The sequence below is a fragment of the Podarcis filfolensis genome, assembly GCF_964270895.1.
Source record: "Podarcis filfolensis genome assembly, chromosome: 2".
Taxonomy (NCBI): domain Eukaryota; kingdom Metazoa; phylum Chordata; class Lepidosauria; order Squamata; family Lacertidae; genus Podarcis; species Podarcis filfolensis.
In genome coordinates this window covers 80,568,857-80,587,423 of record NC_139605.1, presented here as the reverse complement: position 1 = coordinate 80,587,423, position 18,567 = coordinate 80,568,857, and the positions used below count along the sequence as shown (strand labels likewise).

The 18,567-nt window shown below is 45.0% G+C and overlaps 2 protein-coding genes across 7 annotated transcripts; one reads left to right on the top strand and one right to left on the bottom strand.

Moving 5' to 3' along the window:
* Nucleotides 1-4,445: 4,445 nt before the first annotated feature.
* Nucleotides 4,446-9,397, bottom strand: WDR83OS (WD repeat domain 83 opposite strand). The gene is made up of 4 exons (XM_083595684.1): nt 9,253-9,397; nt 7,301-7,406; nt 5,786-5,883; nt 4,446-4,661 (listed from the first exon to the last, which is right to left on the bottom strand). The coding sequence occupies exons 1-4, from the start codon at nt 9,300-9,302 to the stop codon at nt 4,595-4,597; spliced, it is 321 nt and encodes a 106-aa protein (XP_083451810.1). The 5' UTR covers nt 9,303-9,397; the 3' UTR covers nt 4,446-4,594.
* On the top strand, nt 9,364-17,479 carry WDR83 (WD repeat domain 83). 6 transcript variants are annotated; one of them, XM_083595649.1, is made up of 10 exons: nt 9,364-9,463; nt 10,305-10,570; nt 11,486-11,606; nt 12,705-12,810; nt 13,847-13,895; nt 13,989-14,115; nt 14,771-14,838; nt 15,199-15,307; nt 15,677-15,791; nt 16,956-17,479. In XM_083595649.1, the coding sequence occupies exons 2-10, from the start codon at nt 10,468-10,470 to the stop codon at nt 17,106-17,108; spliced, it is 951 nt and encodes a 316-aa protein (XP_083451775.1). In that variant the 5' UTR covers nt 9,364-9,463; nt 10,305-10,467; the 3' UTR covers nt 17,109-17,479. The 6 variants fall into 6 exon arrangements, with proteins under 6 accessions (XP_083451775.1, XP_083451776.1, XP_083451774.1 ...); XM_083595650.1 differs by lacking the exon at nt 9,364-9,463 and adding an exon at nt 9,475-9,609; XM_083595648.1 differs by lacking the exon at nt 9,364-9,463 and adding an exon at nt 9,623-9,733.
* The last annotated feature ends 1,088 nt before the right edge of the window (nt 17,480-18,567 follow it).

Genomic DNA, 18,567 nt, shown 5'->3' with positions numbered 1-18,567 from the left:
GCCACTGAAATATGAGAACCCAAAGTCTGCCACTGGTCAGGCATATAGCCCCCCCCCAACTCATAACACTCTGTAATGCAAGTGTAGTTAAGGTCTTTGTATGAAATAATGGATTTTAGGAATAATAATAATAATAATAATTTTATTATTTATACCCAGTCCATCTGGCTGGGTTTCCCCAGCCACTCTGGGCAGCTTAAAGGTAAAGGTAAAGGGACCCCTGACCATTAGGTCCAGTCATGACCAACTCTGGGGTTGCGGCACTCATCTCACTTTACTGGCCGAGGGAGCCAGCGCACAGCTTCCGGGTCATGTGGCCAGCATGACTAAGCCGCTTCTGGCGAACCAGAGCAGCGCATGGAAACGCCGTTTACCTTCCTGCCGGAGCGGTACCTATTTATCTACTTGCACTTGGACATGCTTTCGAACTGCTAGGTTGGCAGGAGCAGGAACCGAGCAACAGGAGCTCACCCCGTCAGGGGTATTCGAACCACCAACCTTTTGATCAGCAAGTCCTAGGCTCTGTGGTTTAACCTACAGCACCACCTGCGTCCCTCCTGGGCAGCTTATAACATATCTGAAAACATAATAAAAACACCAGTCCTTAAAAAACTCCCTCAACAGGGCTTCCTACAGATGTCTTCTAAAATGTAAGTTTAGGTATCTGTTGTACTAAGTATGTAAACAGAAACAGTGTTTTGTACATTAGGAAGAACTTCCTGACAGTAAGAGCTGTTCGACAGTGGAATTTGCTGCCAAGGAGTGTGGTGGAGTCTCCTTCTTTGGAGGTCTTTAAGCAGAGGCTTGACAACCATATGTCAGGAGTGCTCTGATGGTGTTTCCTGCTTGGCAGGGGTTTGGACTCGATGGCCCTTGTGGTCTCTTCCAACTCTATGATTCTATACTTTCGTGTAAATCAGTAATGCTGGCACTGCCCATTCTGGTGGCGGCAGACATGAAGAGGAAGCAGCATTGATAGGGTGAGGCTGCCTTCCTTCTTTCCCAAAAACAGTAGCTCCCCACCTCCCTCCAACAGCCACTTCCCTTTTTCTTCCTGTGCAGCCAACATCGCCCATCCCTGGCGCTTGCCCTCTGCTGTCTGTTAGGAAGTCAGGGGTACAGGCGGGGAGGTGTCATCCAAACAAATGAGTGCCTCTTGCTCATAGCACTTTTTTTCTGCTTCTTAACTACCATACAGCTGCTGTGTATGGTCACTATGCTGATCTTGCCTATATTCAAGTTTTTTACACATAATTGTCAGTCTTCTTGTTTTAACTATAGGACAGAATATAGGAAGCAGCCTCATATCAAATCCATGTAGGTCCACACCAGAGCTTTCCAAACTTTTCATGTTGTTGACACACTTTTTAGACATTATTTTGCAACACATTAATTCAATTTTACTAGCAAAGCAGAGGTTAAATGAACCCCTTTGCAGCCCGAGGAGGAGCGTGAGGAGTGTTCGTGTGACATACCTACACACTGCGGCCGACACACTAATGTGTCTGTCACGACACAGTTTGGAAAACTCTGGTCTGCACACATTGACTGGCAGTGTCTCTTCATGGTTTAACACAATAATTTTTAATAGCCCTACCTGGAGTGAACCTGGGACCGTTTGCATACAAAGCACACAGTCATTCAGACACTAATATCGCAACTGGGCGCTGGTTATCTTTCCTTGCTACACCCAAACACGCACTCCACCAGTGTTTCCTGGTGGTTAGCTCAGTTCCAGAGTGCTGTAGGGGAGGACACTAGGTTTACTGCATGCAGGGCAAAGGTCTCTCCACACGTAAGCTGTTCATCAAACAAGCTTCACTGCTCTGAGTAAGATAAAATAAATAGCCCCGTTCTTTTGAAAAACAACTCAGGAGTATTCTTCAGTAGTTCCATGAATTGGATACTCTCCCTTCGTTTTGGGGAAAACAACCACGTCTTTATTTGAACCAAGGCTGGGCACTGGAACATGTGGGCTCGGCTCTCTTAAATCTGGTTTTTTCTGTCAAGGTTGCAGCCTACGAACGTGAGAAACAACCTATTAAGGGCAGGGTCTTTAACAATGCGAAGAGGGAGCCTCCTTCAATACGAAGCAACCACAGCCCAGCCATGTGGAGCTAAGGAGCCGAGCTTCCAAGTCAGGCATCAGACGTCCTGGGGGTGCCTTAAATACCAGCATCAGGGCCCCGTTTAAACAAGACGCCAGGCAGGCAAGGATCTATCTCGCACACGCGGAGCCGCCTTCAAAGGCCGCTGCGGCGCAATGTTTGCACGCCATAGCAACGCCTTCCTGGCCTGCGGGTCTGCGGCGTCCCGGCAGCGCCCACACAGGCGCGTGCAAAGTCGCCCCCTGTTTCTCTCGCGGGCCCGGCGTCACGTGTGAACGGCGGCCTGGATCCAGGTGTTCGGCTCCCCGCCCTTGCAGGGAAGTCTCGGGAGCGCGGGAAATGTAGGTCAGGGCGGAGGGATACACTGCCTCTGGCCTGCCTCCCTAAGCCTCCTGGGTGGCGTGTGCGATTAAGAGGACAAGCTGGAGCCTGCGCCTGCCCCCTCCGGCTGCATTCCGCACCGGCTACGCGGCCTCCGCTCCGCCCCCGGCTCCTGCCCGGCCAGCGCGGAAGCGGGGAATTTCCTGGCACCACTTGCGGAACAGGAAGGCGGAAATGAAAGCAGCGCCGAGCCAAAATAGATCGGGGAGGGGAAGGGAGCGGCGGAGGCGGCGGGGGGTTTCGACTCTCTTAAAGGCGCAGAAGTCGCGATCGGATGAAAGGGTTTCTAATGTATATTCAAAACAAAGCCGGTGGGCGGGCGTTCATGAATCCACACGATCCTTTCCCGCTCGCTTCCCCAAACACACTCGTCTTTCTGGTCTAAAGAGGTTCTGCCCGAGGTCAACGCGATTTAGAGCTCCGACGCCGTGCGAAGAAAGGAAAACCCATTTTTCCCCCCGGCTCGCACCCTCTTGCTTCTGAGTAAGCTTGCTTGCCAGTCCCCCGGCTCCGTACAACGCTAGAATTTCCTCCAACGCTTCGAAGATAACATGGAGTGTGGGGAGATGGGCGAGGGTAATTTGAGTTGGCTAATCTGAAGTCGCCGCCTTTTGTTGCTGCGTGTACCACTCCTGCTTTTGTACTCTAAACCGCAGAGCGACACTGCACGGAATTGAAGCAGGCGAAGCTTTATCTGCCATGCTAGAGAAAGCTTCGCTTAATTTTTGCCTGGCACGGTTCGGTGATATTAGCAAAGCCAGTTAAAATACGTGACCAACCACAACTTTTTATCAATTTAAAGTGATCGCAAGGGCATCTGTCCTGAGATACTTACCCGAGGGCCTCTCCATCCTTTGTGCAGCGGCACAATTATAAACTAAGCAAACCTTTCCCCGTTTCCCATGACTGACAGCCCTTTCAAATTCTCCTGTGATCCCAGCTCCCTACAACAGGCCCTCCCAGGCTGGATTCCCTCCCAGTCTGGGATCGCAGCCCCTCTTGCTTGGTATTCCAGCTCTAACACTCCCCCAGACCAGTCAAGCGTCCCCCCTCCTCACAAAGATATGCAGGAGGATTTGTCTGGAAGGCAGAAAGCCTAGAAAAAAATGGGGAGGGGGAAGAGAGCGCCTGAATCAACAGCTGCATCCCATTCCCTGGCACTTAGCCAAAGAGCCTTAAAGCAAATGAGAAGAATAATGCTGCAGTCTTTCCTTTGCTGTTTGATTGTTCTTGTTTTATGTAAAAGGTAATACTAGACTTAATAGTGCAAAATCATTCACTTCATTTACTGCTGCCATCTCATTCTAAACTCAAAACTCTAGTACAAATCTGACTAGTCACCCACAAAATATGCATTGCATAAAACAATCCTTTGTTATTGTTTTAAATCCTTTGTTGAATCACATTCATTGTATGTGCAAAAATACACATATACAAACAGGTGCGAGCTGCTCAATGCACTTTTTTTCAGCTGAAGAGCATGGTAAAACTGCTGCAATTAATACAAAGATTTTAACATAAAATCAATATTGAGCAAGGTTGCTGCCTCGGACAGCTTCAGAATACAGGGCTAGATGTGGGATGCTGTCTGACGAAATGCCTTTACTGTACAGCACTCCTGCTCTGATTACAGTCTACAGTGGGAAGTTACCTAGCAGTACAGAGATATGTGCACAAATGTGTTTCCCAAGAGATGGTTTCTGTGGTACACTAATTGGCTTCAGTACTTGATTCTAAAAGCAGATGCTTCTTTTAATTGGTTTGTAAAAGTTAAGGACGTTGTTATTCTGAATAAGAGTATTTCCTTTTTTAACTGGGCAGAAAACCCGAACAGTACAGGAAGTACAGTCAGAGCACACTGTAGATGTTTGGTTGGCTAAGAACTAAACTACAGCTCAAGTGAAATGCATTACGTATTAACACACTAAGCCAAGTTGGCAATGTAGCCAAAGCATCTCTAATAACCATCACTTTATTAATGCAGCAAAATGAGTACTCCCAAGACACGTGCAAATGGATCTGCATTGCCTGAGAAAATAGTCCTCTCTGTTGAGGGCGTGCACCTCTGCTTTGCAAGAGGAGCTCTGAAGAGAGGCAATAACCTTTCACCAAGGAGGAGACATGGGTTGTGGGTTTTGCAGATAGGACATCACTACAGCCGAGATAGACAACCTGGAAAGAAGACAGGAGTTATAATCAGGACAGGAATGTTAATATTACACTAATAATAGCAATGCAAATAGTAATGTCAACAGAATTAATTACAAATGTGACCAAAGAATCTCAGTGTGTTCAGTTTATATGGGATGTGTTACTAAGCTTGCTTGGGAACTGTGTATTTGACTTGAGTTTGAACCTGATTGTGTGTCCTGTGTGTGCATCCCTCAGAGACAATGGAGGATTGGGGAATGAGTCTGGTACAAGGGGAACCTCTTACTGCTGCAGCCACTAACCCAATTCCCAAAGAACGAACAGCTAGCCACAGATAGAGCTGGCTCAGAAAATTAGCACCATAGCCATATTAAAGTGAGCTAGCATGTACATTAGGATCCTTGGGATCAGGGATGTGGAGCCTGTAGTCTATCAATATCTGGAGGACTACAACTTTATAAACATCCCTGACCACTAGCCATGCTGGTTGGGGCTGATGTGGCTTAGAACCCAACATCTGGAGAGCCCCAGCCTCCCAGCCCTAGTCTGGCAAGTGAAGCAACACTTCAAGGTTTCTGGGAAGTAAATGACTTAATCAGAAAGAATGGAACTTATTAAGAAAAAGGCAGAATAAACATTTATCTATGAATACGTTATTACAAGGTCTGAATGATTAAGGCTACCCCAAAATGAGGTTGACTAGATTAGGAGGAAAAGGAAGAAGTATTGTTACCAATGATTAATCTGCTGAGACAAGCAGCAAAAGTGTGGTAGGTTAAATATAACTAGAGAAATTAGCCCAGACTGGATTTGGGCGTGGGGGAGATTGGATTAGTTACATCCAAGAGCTCCATTGTGGGTATTCAAGGTGCCAGGCCACTCATTTTCATTCCAATGAAGGGATCCTCAGGGTGGGGCTTGCCTTGAGCTTTATAATCTTTCAGAGCAATAGTTTCTGGGCAAGAGATGCTGGTTGAAGTTTCCACACAAGTGCTGTACCCTTAACTTTCCATGTGCAACTGCATACTGTTTGTGGCAAAGGGAAAGCAGCTGTGTGCCTCTTGTCTCAAAGTAAACTTGGCAGCAGTAAGAAATTAACACAGGACTCAATGAAAGGCTGAAAGAAGTAAAAGAACCTGACTCACATGAAGCTGCTCATCATCTGTTTGGTATCTTCTGAACTCCGAGAGTTGGCAAAGCTGATGAATGAACAGTAGACAGCAATCCAGGCACACCACTTTAGCTGCAAACAGCACAGAGTAATGTAGTGAAAGCTTTAATGAAGTCTCAAGGATTAAGCAATACTATTTATTCCTTAGTAAAAGTGTAAAACCATGATAAGCACTCTGCCTTGTTTCTTTACTCAATTCATAGGAAACCTCCTTACGGTGAGTCAGACTATTGCTCCATCTAGCTCAGTATTGTCTACAATGATTGACAATGGCTCTCCAGGGTTTCGGGTAGGGGGACACTCCAATCCTTACTTCAGGGATGCCAGGGATGGTATTGGGAGCAAAGTAGATGTTCTGTTATTGAGCTTACGACCCTTCCCCTTGAGGAACTGCCGCCGAGACCATATAACACCGGTCCTGAAAGATCTTCATTGGCTCACAGCAAGTTTCCAAGCACAATTCAGAGTGTTGGTGCTGACCTTTAAATCCCTAAACGGCCTCGGTCCTGTATGCCTGAAGGAGAGTCTCCACCCCCATCATCCAGCCCGGACACTGAGGTCCAGCCTGAGGCCTTCTGGGGGTTCCCTTGCTGCGAGAAGTGATGTTACAGGGAACCAGGCAGAGGGCCTTCTCGGTAGTGACGCCTGCCCTGTGGAACGCCCTCCCAGCAGATGTTAAGGCAATAAACAACTATTTTACTTTTAAAAGACAACTGAAGGCGGCCCTGTTTAGGGAAGTTTTTAATGTCTGATGCTGTATTGTTTTTAATATTCGGTTGGAAGCCACCCAGAGTATCTGGGGAAACCCGGCCAGATGGGCGGGTTACAAATAATAAATTATTATTATTATGTAATACTTATTACAATTATTAACTAACGCCATTGTTCAAAGACTTGATATAATTTCAGACTCCTACTACAATTGACAGGTGTTATTATCTCTTATCTAGAAGAAAAGTGAAGCACTCTGACTCAGAGGTCTTTATAAGTAATTGCAAATTAGACTCCATAGCTAACATGAATTGAAGCATCATGAAATCATTATTTACTCTCAACATTCAAATGATTGATCAGCCTTTGCGGCCCAATAAATGTTCATCATCTGTGCACTATTCTCTTATCTGACTATTGTGAAGAATTGTTTAGCAGTTGGGTAGCATTCCTTGGAGAGACTAAAATAGCAGGGAAATAGGGAAGGTTTAAGCACAGGAATATTATGCAGTTAATCTGACAGAAAGAAGGAAAAGAAGCTGTGTCATTTACTACTAGAATAAGATTTTCAACCCAGGTCTGTTAGGCACATTAAACTAACCTGGGGTTGTTGATGACAGATTACCTTCCAGAGATTATATGATTTTCAAAATTATACAATCCAACAGCAGTGTAATAATTAAAAGATAACAAGCAGCTGGTAGAATCTTGTGCTTAATTTGCTCAGCTAGTGTTCTGCATGTCCTGAAGTCAAAAGGCCAAGCACTGCAATACTCACCTTCAGCATCAAGCCACACATACTAAAAATCATTCCCAGTAGATTCATGTAGTCTGGTGTGGGGTCTTCCAGGGTAGGGTTATTCTCTGTGGATGGAGGTTTGTATCTATAAAGTAAAAATCCCAATTATGGTGGAAAGAAAATATTTTAAATTATGCTTGAAAATAAAACATTAGCTTTATCCACCACCATATCAAAATAAGGCGTAAGACATCAATGGGAGTTTCTCTGCTGCTAATAAGGCTTTGTGTAGCTTCAAGCCAACATAGAGTTGTTTAGGTGTGGGGAACCTTTAGTCCTCCACATGTTGCTGAAGTACAACTCCTATCAGCTCCAGCAAGCATGGCCAATGGCCAGGAATAAAGGGAGTCATATTTAAGTAACATCTGGAGGCCAAACATTCTCTGAACTTGCTCTAGTGCTGTGGAAAAAGAAATGGTGCCAGTCTCTCACAGTTCAAGAAAAACATCTCTCCTAAAGGTTACTCAGTCACATCTTTCTGGATTTTCCTAGCACTCATTACATAAATTTGTTGTGGAAATTATATACTGCACTTCTTCTGTATGTTGCAAGAATGAGTGCTTTCTATATACCCATGAAATCATTAGTGACAAGCAACACAAGCAACTAATACTATTCTGTAAACTTTTAAAAACTTTGTTTTATAAAAAAGGTGTAACTGCCCTGTGTTTCTGGCATGTTCATGTGTCCGTTTTAAAAAAGTGATGGATATGTGTTGGGAAAGGTTTCTAGCTGAGTGACAGCACAACATTCTTTGCATAGTCAAAACAAAAAAATACCTGAAGATACCTGAAGAAGTGTGCATGCACACGAAAGCTCATACCAAGAACTAACTTAGTTGGTCTTTAAGGTGCTACTGGAAGGAAAAATTTTGTTTTGTTTTGACTATGGCAGACCAACACGGCTACCTATCTGTAACTGATTCTTTGCATACTTAGGGTGGAATTCAATGTAGTGCTAAGTAGGCTATATGCATGTACAACGTGAGGTCTGCTCATGCAACAATACTCCCCCCTGCCCCCCCTAACGCTGTCTGGGGGACCACCCAATCATCCAGTGCATATTTAGGGGGTGGAGCGAGTATATGGTTAGGAAGTGCTACTGCATATGTGGACTTTGTTCTGTACACGCAACAACGCTGTTAAATCCTGCCCCAAATGTCTCCAGGTCAATATACAGAGCAAGATGTGCCAAGTGTAAGTGCCTATGAGCAAGGTCACCCTGAACGCTACAGCAACAGCTCACCACTTTCTTTGTCAACAACAAATTGTTGCTCTTTTTTGTGTTGAATATATGCTATATGATAATCTATGGACCTAACAGGTACCTAAAGCCATTTGCACATAACAAAATATGTATTTTATCAAAGTAATTATTGAACTGAAATACAATTAAGAAGAAGTATATTTTGGAAATGTACATCCAGTTTTTCCCCCTTTAAATTTTTTTGGGGTCCCCAAGAGAGTGGGGCCCTAAGCTATAGCTTGTTAGCTTATACGTAAATCCGGCACTGCACACGCACACACATATATCCCCCGTAAGTGTGGACTGGTGGCCACACTATTCTCTTTGAACAAGGACTTGCAGTTGGGGGCACATTTTGATCCTCACCAGTCAACCACCACTAGCCATCTCTGTCCCTGAATCTCCCTCTGCTGCAGTTTCCCCCATGAAAAGTTTCCCCTATTGCCCAGTCTGGTGGCTATTAGGAAAGGCCGCCTCTCTCTCTCTCTCGCCCTCCCCCTTGCGTTTCCATGGCGACCCCATGCCCGACCCGCGCTACAGCGAGGGGTGACGTCTCAGCGCCCCCTTCCGCATCACACGCCACTCCCTCGGCTCAATCTTTCCGTGCCAAAGGTCGCCCCGCTCGCGCCCTCTCCGTGGCTTTGCCCGGGCAGCTCACCCGCCCCCCGCCCGCCCCCGCCACTGACCTGAGAACGCGATTTGGCCGCCGCGGGTCCATTACGTTGTTACCGGCCATCGTGCACCGCCTCTGGCTAACTCCGAGCAGCGCCCCCCCGTCGGTCGCCGCCGCCGCTACACCAACTTCCGCTTCCTTTCAGTGGCGCAAGGGGGACAACTAAGAGTGCAACACCGCGGAGTTCAAGTCTTCTCGTTCCGGTCATCATTCCCGAGGCCGCAGTACTTGGAGACGGTTTAGCGGATTAATCTTCCGTGGGGAGATGCTATGGGTTGCTCAACTGAGGGAAGGAATAAAGAACCTTCGGGGGTTTTTTCCTGCCAGGGTGGGGAAATCCACGCTGCGAATGGGCGGAACTAAAGATGAGGTAGCTGTGCACCGAGGGGAGCGAATTGGAGGGTTGCGCTGTGTCCCTCATTCAATCTTCCTCCTTCCCATAATAAAATCCGGTTTTCAATTGGCAGTTAAACGTTTGGGGGAAGCTATAAGAGGTGCTAAGTCGTTTTTCAGTCATGTTGAGTATCCTTCCGAATGGGAAGTCTGCGCATGTTTGATTCCTGGTGGCCTGAAGGGACATGGCTGAAACGAAGCAGGTTTGGGTCTGTTCTGTGACCGCCCCGGAACCACATGTAGAAGAAAGGCGGGATATAAATTTAAGAAAATAAGTAAATCAAGCTATATAGGCAAGGTACTGTAAAGGATAATACAAAATTCCTCAAAAATGGCTACCATAGGATAGGAATTAGATTGAGAAGAGCATCAGGGAGTAGTAGAAAGAGTTCTTTGGTGGTTTTCTGCAAGTTTAAAGAACTGTAGGTGTGCTACAGGGTTTGCTATGTAAAGATAACATTTAACTGGTTTGGAAAGAGAAGGATTTCTAGAGGGTTGATAGAAACTTGTAAAATAAGATAAGCAAGGCTACATGACATAGGTGATTTGCCTTTCCCAGTTTTCCTTTCTGGAGAAAAAAATGGTCTTTACCATTGTGAGAAAACTGGTAGCTTGAGTAGCTGTTGCAGCTGGGACCTGATTTCTCTTTATGCCTGTGTCGTTTTGTAATAGGGTGGTATTCCAAATGGAAGAAAAATCCCAGACGCAGGGCAATCCTAACACATCACATCAATCCACTTTGGGGTTTTCATAGTACTTGAGAATTGGCTGTCAGTTATAGCTGTTGCATCCAGTATAGAAGAATCTCCATATAGCACACCTGCTTGTCTTCGTCATGGCCTTTCCAGAGCCAAAACTGAAGAAGCCTGAGTTGCCAAAGAAACTTCTGGGCACACTGGAATGTAAACAGGGAGCTGTCAGGGCAGTGAGGTTCAATGGTGAGTGTATCCTTGATCCTATAACATGGTGTTGAATTTTTAGAACCAGAAAAACAAAGCAGAATCTAGTGTGTGATTTACAATTTTTGAAGGTGAAGTTGTGGTAGCCTGTTGCAGTTAAACCAGCAAGTAGTCTTGTGACGCCTTAGTTAATGCAGGTGTGGGGATGCTGTGACCTGGATGTTACTGGACTACAACTCCCATCATTCCTGATTGTTGGCTGGGGCTGGTGGGAGTTGGAATTCAGTAACAGCTGGAGGGTCACAGCTTCTTCTCTTTTGCCTTAAAGAACAACAAATTTTATTACGGCATAAGTCTTTGAAAACAACAGTCTGCTTCATCAGATGCATGAAGTGCAATCCTTAGTTACCTGGTATATATACACAGAAAAGTGCAAAGGGGGAAAACCCAAAAGTTGGCACTGAATGGCAATGCAATGCATAAAGTATTAGGGCAGTATTCAACTAAAGGTTTGTGCTAGTGCAAGGATTAACACAGTGGGCTTTTCCCTTCTTCTACACTGTATGCCCTGTGCCATCCCCAAATCCGCTCTGGAGGGTTGTGGGTGGGGAGAAACCCAGAACAGATTTAGAGTGGGGGGTGGGGAGAAGGGAGAGAGATACTGTTCCATTGCTCAAGAGGAAATCTTTGCACTGATGGAACATTCAGTTTAGTGCCAAGTTGAATATAATCCTTAGTGATTCACGAGCTAAAGAAAATAATGATTGGGGGAAGGTGTCTATACCGTGGTTATAGGTTTCTTGCTTAGGGAGAAAATTTGTGCCTGCAGCAGGAATAGTGGAACCTGTGTAGCACATGCAGAAAATAGGAAAGGCAAATCTGTCAGGAACACTGCTGAAGAGTGTTGCATTAGATACTGTTCAATGAGTTTTTCCTCTCCCACCCCCCCTGCAGTGGATGGAAATTATTGTCTCACCTGTGGCAGTGACAAATCACTTAAGCTCTGGAACCCCCTCAAAGGCACTCTCCTTAAGACTTACAGCGGCCATGGCTATGAAGTTCTGGATGCAGCAGGGTAAGAACTGGGGAGAGGGAGCCACTCTTTTGGAAAAAGAGATTTTGTGGTGAAATACCACCAGAAATTTTGAGATGGTATGCCCTTTTAAAATGTGGCTCTTTTTGGGGGGAGGGTTATTGGGTTGTTGTTTTTATTTTGATTATATATATTGTGGTTTTCATTGTGGTTTTATATTTTGACTTTGTTCTGTGAACCACCCTGAGACCTCCAGGTATAGGGTAGTACAGTGGTACCTTGGTTTGCATATGTCTTGGTTTGCATATGTCTTGGTTTGCATATGTTTTGGATTACAAACACGTCAAACCCAGAAGTGTGTGTCCCGGTTTGCAACCTTTTTTTGGATTACAACCCATTTCTTTTGGATTACGAACAAATTTTTTTTGGGAGGCCCCATTGGCGAAAGCGCGTCTTGGGTTACAACCTGTTTCTGGAACGGATTATGGTTGTAAACCAAGGTACCACCGTATATAAAATCAACAAATCAATAAAAAAAAACTGGCTGGAAAGCAGGTGGGTCACTGGTCAGAACTTTTGTGGTCTATGCCTCGTCTACTTTTCTACTGGAGTTGTGAGCAGGGCAAAGTAGAGTTTTAAGAATTGCTTGGTAAACAAATTAAATCCTCTGACCTGCCTGTGTTGCATAAATTCAACTTTTAATGTTATACAATACAGCTGGAAAACAAATAATTTATAAAATTCATAATCAAAAGAAAAAGATATGGATGAATAAAATTTTTACATTCCAGAAAGAAAGAAAAATCAATTTCTCCATGAAGCTATCAGTTGTATATTAAACCAATTTAAATGAATTGTCTTAATTTGCAGAACTTGAACTTGCTAGCTGTTGGGAGAAAACCTGTGAATAGCATAGTAATACTGTCTCACTACCCAGCCAGTGATAATAGGATATCCTATTCAGTCCCTGCTCCATACATTTGAACCCATGTTTAATGTCCTAAGGTTTGAAACTTAGCTTTTGAAAAATTAAATCTGACATTCTTAATACAGTAAGAATACAGTAATTCAGGGAGTTGCCCATACAGGAAGCAATCAGGATGCTTTCCCTATCATTATCTGTCTCTATCCACTCTGCAGATCATTTGATAACAGCCAGCTTTGTTCATGTGGTGCAGACAAGACAGTAGTGTTGTGGGATGTTGCCACAGGTCAAGTGATTCGCAAGTTCCGTGGCCATGCAGGGGTAAGACCTCTTCTGTCCTTTGTCCCTTCCAAGAAAATGGAACAGAGTAACTTCCCTGGATCAGACCACTCTAGTTTAGCATCCTTTTCACCACAGTGACCAATCTCAAATCTCACAAGCTGGGTATGAGAGCTTTTGTTTCTCAGTGGCCGGTACTCAAAATCGTGCTGCCTCTGATTTTGGAAGACTGTAATGTATAGCTGTCGTGACTAGTAGCCATTGATAGCTTTATCCTCCATTACTTTGTTCAATTCCCTTTCTAAGTCATTTATGTTGGTTGTCATTACCACATCTTGTGGCAGTGAATTCCATAGTTTAACTATGTGCTGTGTTAAGAAATCCTTCCTTTTGACTGTCCTGAATCTTCCACCACTTTCATTGGATCACCCCAGGTTATAATGCTATATGACAGGGAGAAAAGGTCTGTGTCCACTTTTTCTGTACCCTGTATAATTTTATATAATATACTGCTATCATGTGTGTGCATCCTACTTACTCACCTTTTTTCCTAAACTAAAAAGCACCAAATACTGCAATCTTTCTGCATAGGTGAGTTTCTTCACCCACCTGATCATTTTGCTTGCCCTTTTCTGCACATGATTCAAATATCCAGCTTTATGCACATAAGAAGGTGAATTCTTCTGAGCTTCCACTGGGGGATGATGGTAGAAATGTATCCTGCCTCACAGTGACTGGATAATGTCTGCAGTTTTGTCTATTTGGCATCTAAAAAGCTGTGCAGTAGAAAATACTATTCACACATTAGATACTACAGTAGGAGGAAGTTTATGAGAAGTGTCAAAATATTGCATTCTGGCTACAGGACTACATTGGATGTTTGGCTTGTGGGGTGGAAATAGTAACGAAGAGAGAGCTCTGTAGAAGTTCAAGGAGTTCAAAGAGTTGAGGTACTTTGTGTAGAAATGTGGCGGGAATGGGAACAGAGAATGTAATCCTTCTATGCTTGAATCTGTTAAACCAGTCGGACAATAGTCATTGCTTATTTCATTCTCTTCTCTCTATCCTCATCTGGCAGAAAGTAAACTGTGTCCAGTTCAATGAAGAGGCAACTGTGATCCTTTCAGGTAAGGAATACTTTTCTTCTCACTCTGCTTCACTGTTAATCCCAGAGAACTCATTTTAGGCTGTACTCAATATACATCTTTGCTCTCTTGCAGGTGCCATTGACTCCAGTGTCCGCTGCTGGGATTGCCGGTCACGCAGACCAGATCCCATCCAAATCCTGGATGAGGCCAAGGATGGCATTTCCAGTCTGAAGGTGTCAGACCATGAAATCCTTACAGGGTAAGGAAAGGTGGAGTGAAGTTAGAGCTGGAGAGGGCAAATTCCCTGCCATGCGAAGTCCATGCTGGACCTTGGGATCTGTTAAGGGCTTCCCGACCCATCCAGGTGTGTTTTACCCCTCTACTCATCTGCAATGGATTGAAGGAAGCAGGCTGAGGGAGCCCTATGGCCGCAATCACATTCCAAAATACAGTGTATGGCCACTGACATTGTTTTGTTATTTATAATTATTATAAATATAAAACTTTTTAACATTATGTATTCTATGCTGTTCTTATAAAGCTGGTGTTTTGCATTACCAGCATTTGACAATACTTGTCTGACCAATTGATCAGATTCTTTTTGGACTAATAAAAAGCCCAATCCAAAAGTCACACAGCTGTGTAGATCCATACTCTGTAGTATCCTCTCATTTCTAAACTTTCATCAGAAACGAAGAAATATTTTCAGTGTTTGCTCCAAAAGGGAGAAAGTTAGTTTCAAAAGAATACAAGCATATAGGGAATCCTGTCCCACAACTTGAGTTCCATGGTTTGAAAACCAGGAATGTTGAAAGGGCACCCTTTGAGACCTCAGGGTCGTCCGCCAATGTGCTTGCTGAGTGCCACCCCCCTGCTGCCAGCTAATTTCCACTGCCCCCTTTTTTATTTTTCAGTTCTGTGGATGGGCGTGTCCGTCGCTATGACCTCCGTGCTGGGGAGCTCTACTCAGATTACATTGGAAGTGAGTGTTGCTTACAGACTTGTTGACAATTTGGTATGATGAGAGACAATTTTCAGGGTGATGGTTCCTGTTGCATTTCCTTTGCCTCCCTCACCTGTATTCCCCTGCCTCTTCTCTTTAGCTGATGCCCCTCAGGTCCAGACCGAAGGGACTCTGCCACATCTTGTATCATGTCCGACACTGACTCATTCTAGGCAGTGGGTAGACTTGATCTCTGCAAGCTACTATTCCTTCCTTCCTTCCTAATTTGTAGCCCTGAAGAAACTCCTAAGAACAAGTTCTGATGGGGATTGCCCAGAATCTTGCACTTTTTTGTTTCTTGATGCAATCAAACCCAACACTGCCATATTTTCATTATAGGTCCCATCACCTGCGTGTGTTTCAGCAAAGATGGGCAATGTACCCTGGCTGCTAGCTTGGATTCTACTCTGCGTTTGCTGGACAAGGATACGGGTGAACTACTAGGAGAGTAAGCAATGCAGTTATTTAGCCCTGTCATTAAAGCTTGCCCTACCCCACCCTGTTGTCGACAGACAATAGCAGCTCAAAAGAGTGGCTGTTCCTCAGCATTTGGGTGCAGCCAATCCAGTGTTTAAGTGTATGAGTAAAAGAACCTAGTGGACTAGAGAAATTTGTGCAATACAATCTTTATGCATTGAATCAGAGCCACAGTCAGTCTGCCTTGAACTCTGGTGATGCTGGGCTTTCATTATCCTCCATCTACCTTGTCAGGGACTAGTAACAACCATAGGTGGACTGATGGGGGAAAGCCTGACTGAGAAAAGCAGAAATATTCTCCTCTTTCTCATCTCATTCCCCCCCCCCATGACACCTCTAGATATACAGGCCACAAGAATGTAACCTATAAGATGGACTGCTGCATGAGCGAGAGGGACACTCATGTTGGGAGCTGCTCTGAGGATGGGAAGGTGTACTTCTGGGACCTGGTGGAGGTGAGCAGAATGACCTAGGAAAATGGAGAGGTTCCTTCTTGGGCGGTCATGTAACTTACCAGTGCTTCATGGGAGTTGAGCCACAGATACTGTGTGTGGGGGGTGCAGTTTGGGGGGCTTGAATTCCATTTGGTTGGATAAAGCAACATTTAACCTTGGAGAACAAAGCATGAAGCCTTCTCTCCAAATTGTTGGTGGTCAGCAGAGATTTTAGCTCAGTGCCTTAACTGCTGACAGTAATCGTAGCTGTTTTTTGTATGACCTAGTTGCCTGAATATGACCACTAAGAACATAGGCAGAGGAATTAATGCATAGCATTTTCCAATCTATGTGTTAAACGAACAGTTAAAGCAGTGGTTTTCAGCCAGTGTGCCGTGGCACCCTGGGGTTCTTTGAATGATGGTCAGGGGTGCTGTGGGCAACAGTGGCCTCTGTCCCTCTTTCCTTCCCTCCCTCCTCTGGTGCCCTCTTGCATCTCTGCCTCCCAAAGGCTTGCAGAGTTATTTATTGCAGCGGCCCTGGCTACAAGCTCTGTAGGTGAATGGTGCCTCTGGTGCTGGTCAGGGAGGATCAAGGGGGCAGCTCAGAGACCAGGGGAAGCAGCTGCGGCTGCCCAGAGGACTCCCAAGGAGAGGGGATTGGAAAGGAGGCTGAGGGAACACTCCACAAGGGTGTTTGGAAAAGGGTGAAAAGCTGCCAGTTTGACAGGCAAGGGGTGACATAACTGGGCTCCTGAGCCCCACAGAGGTGCCACAGAAAGAATGTAGTTGGTCAAGGGAGCCATGGACTCAAAAACATTGAAAATCTCTGAGTTAAAGTGTTACGTAGACCACTATCACTTATCTGAAGTTTATGGGAGGAAGTGCTTTTGATGCTACTGTATTGGTTCAAAGCTAAATACAAGATTTTAAATCTCTGGTGTAAATAACATTTGCTTCCTCATGACCATTGAGGGTCAGGTACAGTTTGCATGCTTTCCACTGCAAGGCATTTCTTCTCTTTCCTCTCTTGAACTTGGACTGTCCCTTTCTCATATTGATCATTCAGCACAAGAGGTGGTGCTTGAAAAGCAGATGCAATTCTGAACTCCAGCCCATGTCTAGCTGCCCAAGTGTTAGGAGTATCTCTACCCTTATCTTCATTATTCTTCTCTCTCCTTCACAGGGGTCCCTTGCCCTGAGCTTGCCTGTGAGCAAAACTGCAGTTCAGTCTCTGTCCTTCCACCCAACTGAGTCTTGCTTGCTCACTGCTGCAGAGGGCCGTGTGCAGTTTTGGAGGGAGGAGTCGTACGTGGCTGAGGAAGGGGAACCAGCCTGATGGTCCCTGTCCTGGCTTGAGTGGAGAACCAAAGCTGCAAGGAGATGAAACTCTCAGCCATACTTCTCTTCAGAAGCACAGTACTGTTTCCACTGCCTTCGGTAGGGTGTGCAACTCTGGACTGCCCTGCTCTTTGGAATCCCACTTTGCAACTGGTGCTTGTAACACTTACTTACAATCTCTCAGTTCCATACCAGTTTCCAAAGGGATGGTCATGTTAGTCTCTCTTCCTCAACCATCAGCAGGTTTCTGTTTTATAAGTACTCTCATCTTTCAACAGTAATACCTGAGTTGATTGTTCTCCTTCCCCGCCCCCCAAAAGACTGTATTGTTTTACTGAAAACTAAGTAAAGTTAAGTTGTTTTTCAGAATGGTCATTTGCCTAAGGCCACTTAGTGGGCTTCATGGCCTTGCAGGTAGGGATTAAGCGCGGGTTGCTCACATTCAGCCCCAAAACTGAAGTCACTGCTCTACATTGGCTCTCGTGTACTTCAGCATAAATACTATATAAGGAGGCCAGACGACTGGAATGCAGTAGTCACCAGTCACACAACTGGACAGCTCAGTGCACTGCATCACACCACATCCTGGTAGGAGCCTCCTGGCGCAAGTTTAGCCACATTGTTCAAACCGGCTTTACTGGTCTGGGAAACAAAAATTGCCTGTAGCTGTGCTGATGTCTAATATCAATGAGAAAAACATAAAGCATGCTGGGACACGAGAGTAGGCCTAAGTGCCAAACAGAGACATTTTAAAGAGCTTACTACAAACAGCAGGCAGATCCAGTGGTTGGAGCCCTGCTTGCCACACTGTTGCTCTAAGAGTGCTTAGGTGTCTAGGAGTTAGGCAGCACTTCCTTCCACTTTCCTGATAATTTTTGTGTTTCATGTGATCAACAGCTATTTACTTTCACGAAACTAATGCCCAAACTTCACAACATGTAAGGAGATCACCTAAGAGGTACATGGCGGAGTAGTGACCAGATATTTCTGAAGTCACAACTCTATTGTTTTACAGTGGTACCACTAGTTATGAACTTAATTCATTCTGGAGGTCCGTTCTTAACCTGAAACTGTTCTTAACTAGAGGTGTGCTTTCGCTAATGGGGCCCCTTGCTGCCGCAGCGCCGCCAGTACACTATTTCCGTTCTCATCCTGGGGCAAAGTTCTCAACTCGAGGCAACTCTTCCAGGTTAGCGGAGTTTGTAACCTAAGGCATTTGTAACTCGAGTAACCACTGTATTGTGTTTGCTTCCCTGCTTTAATAGGTATTTTATTGCATTGGGGTATTTTTAAATAGCTATTACCCAGCCAAGTCAGAAATGGAAACAAACTGAAGGCAAGAGCTGCTTCCCATAACAACTGTATTACAGTTACCACTTGCATTCTGAAAGCTAGATTCTTTATCAAATCCTACAACTTTTCCTGCTGCCTTGGGATGGGGGAAACTCAGACCTGTG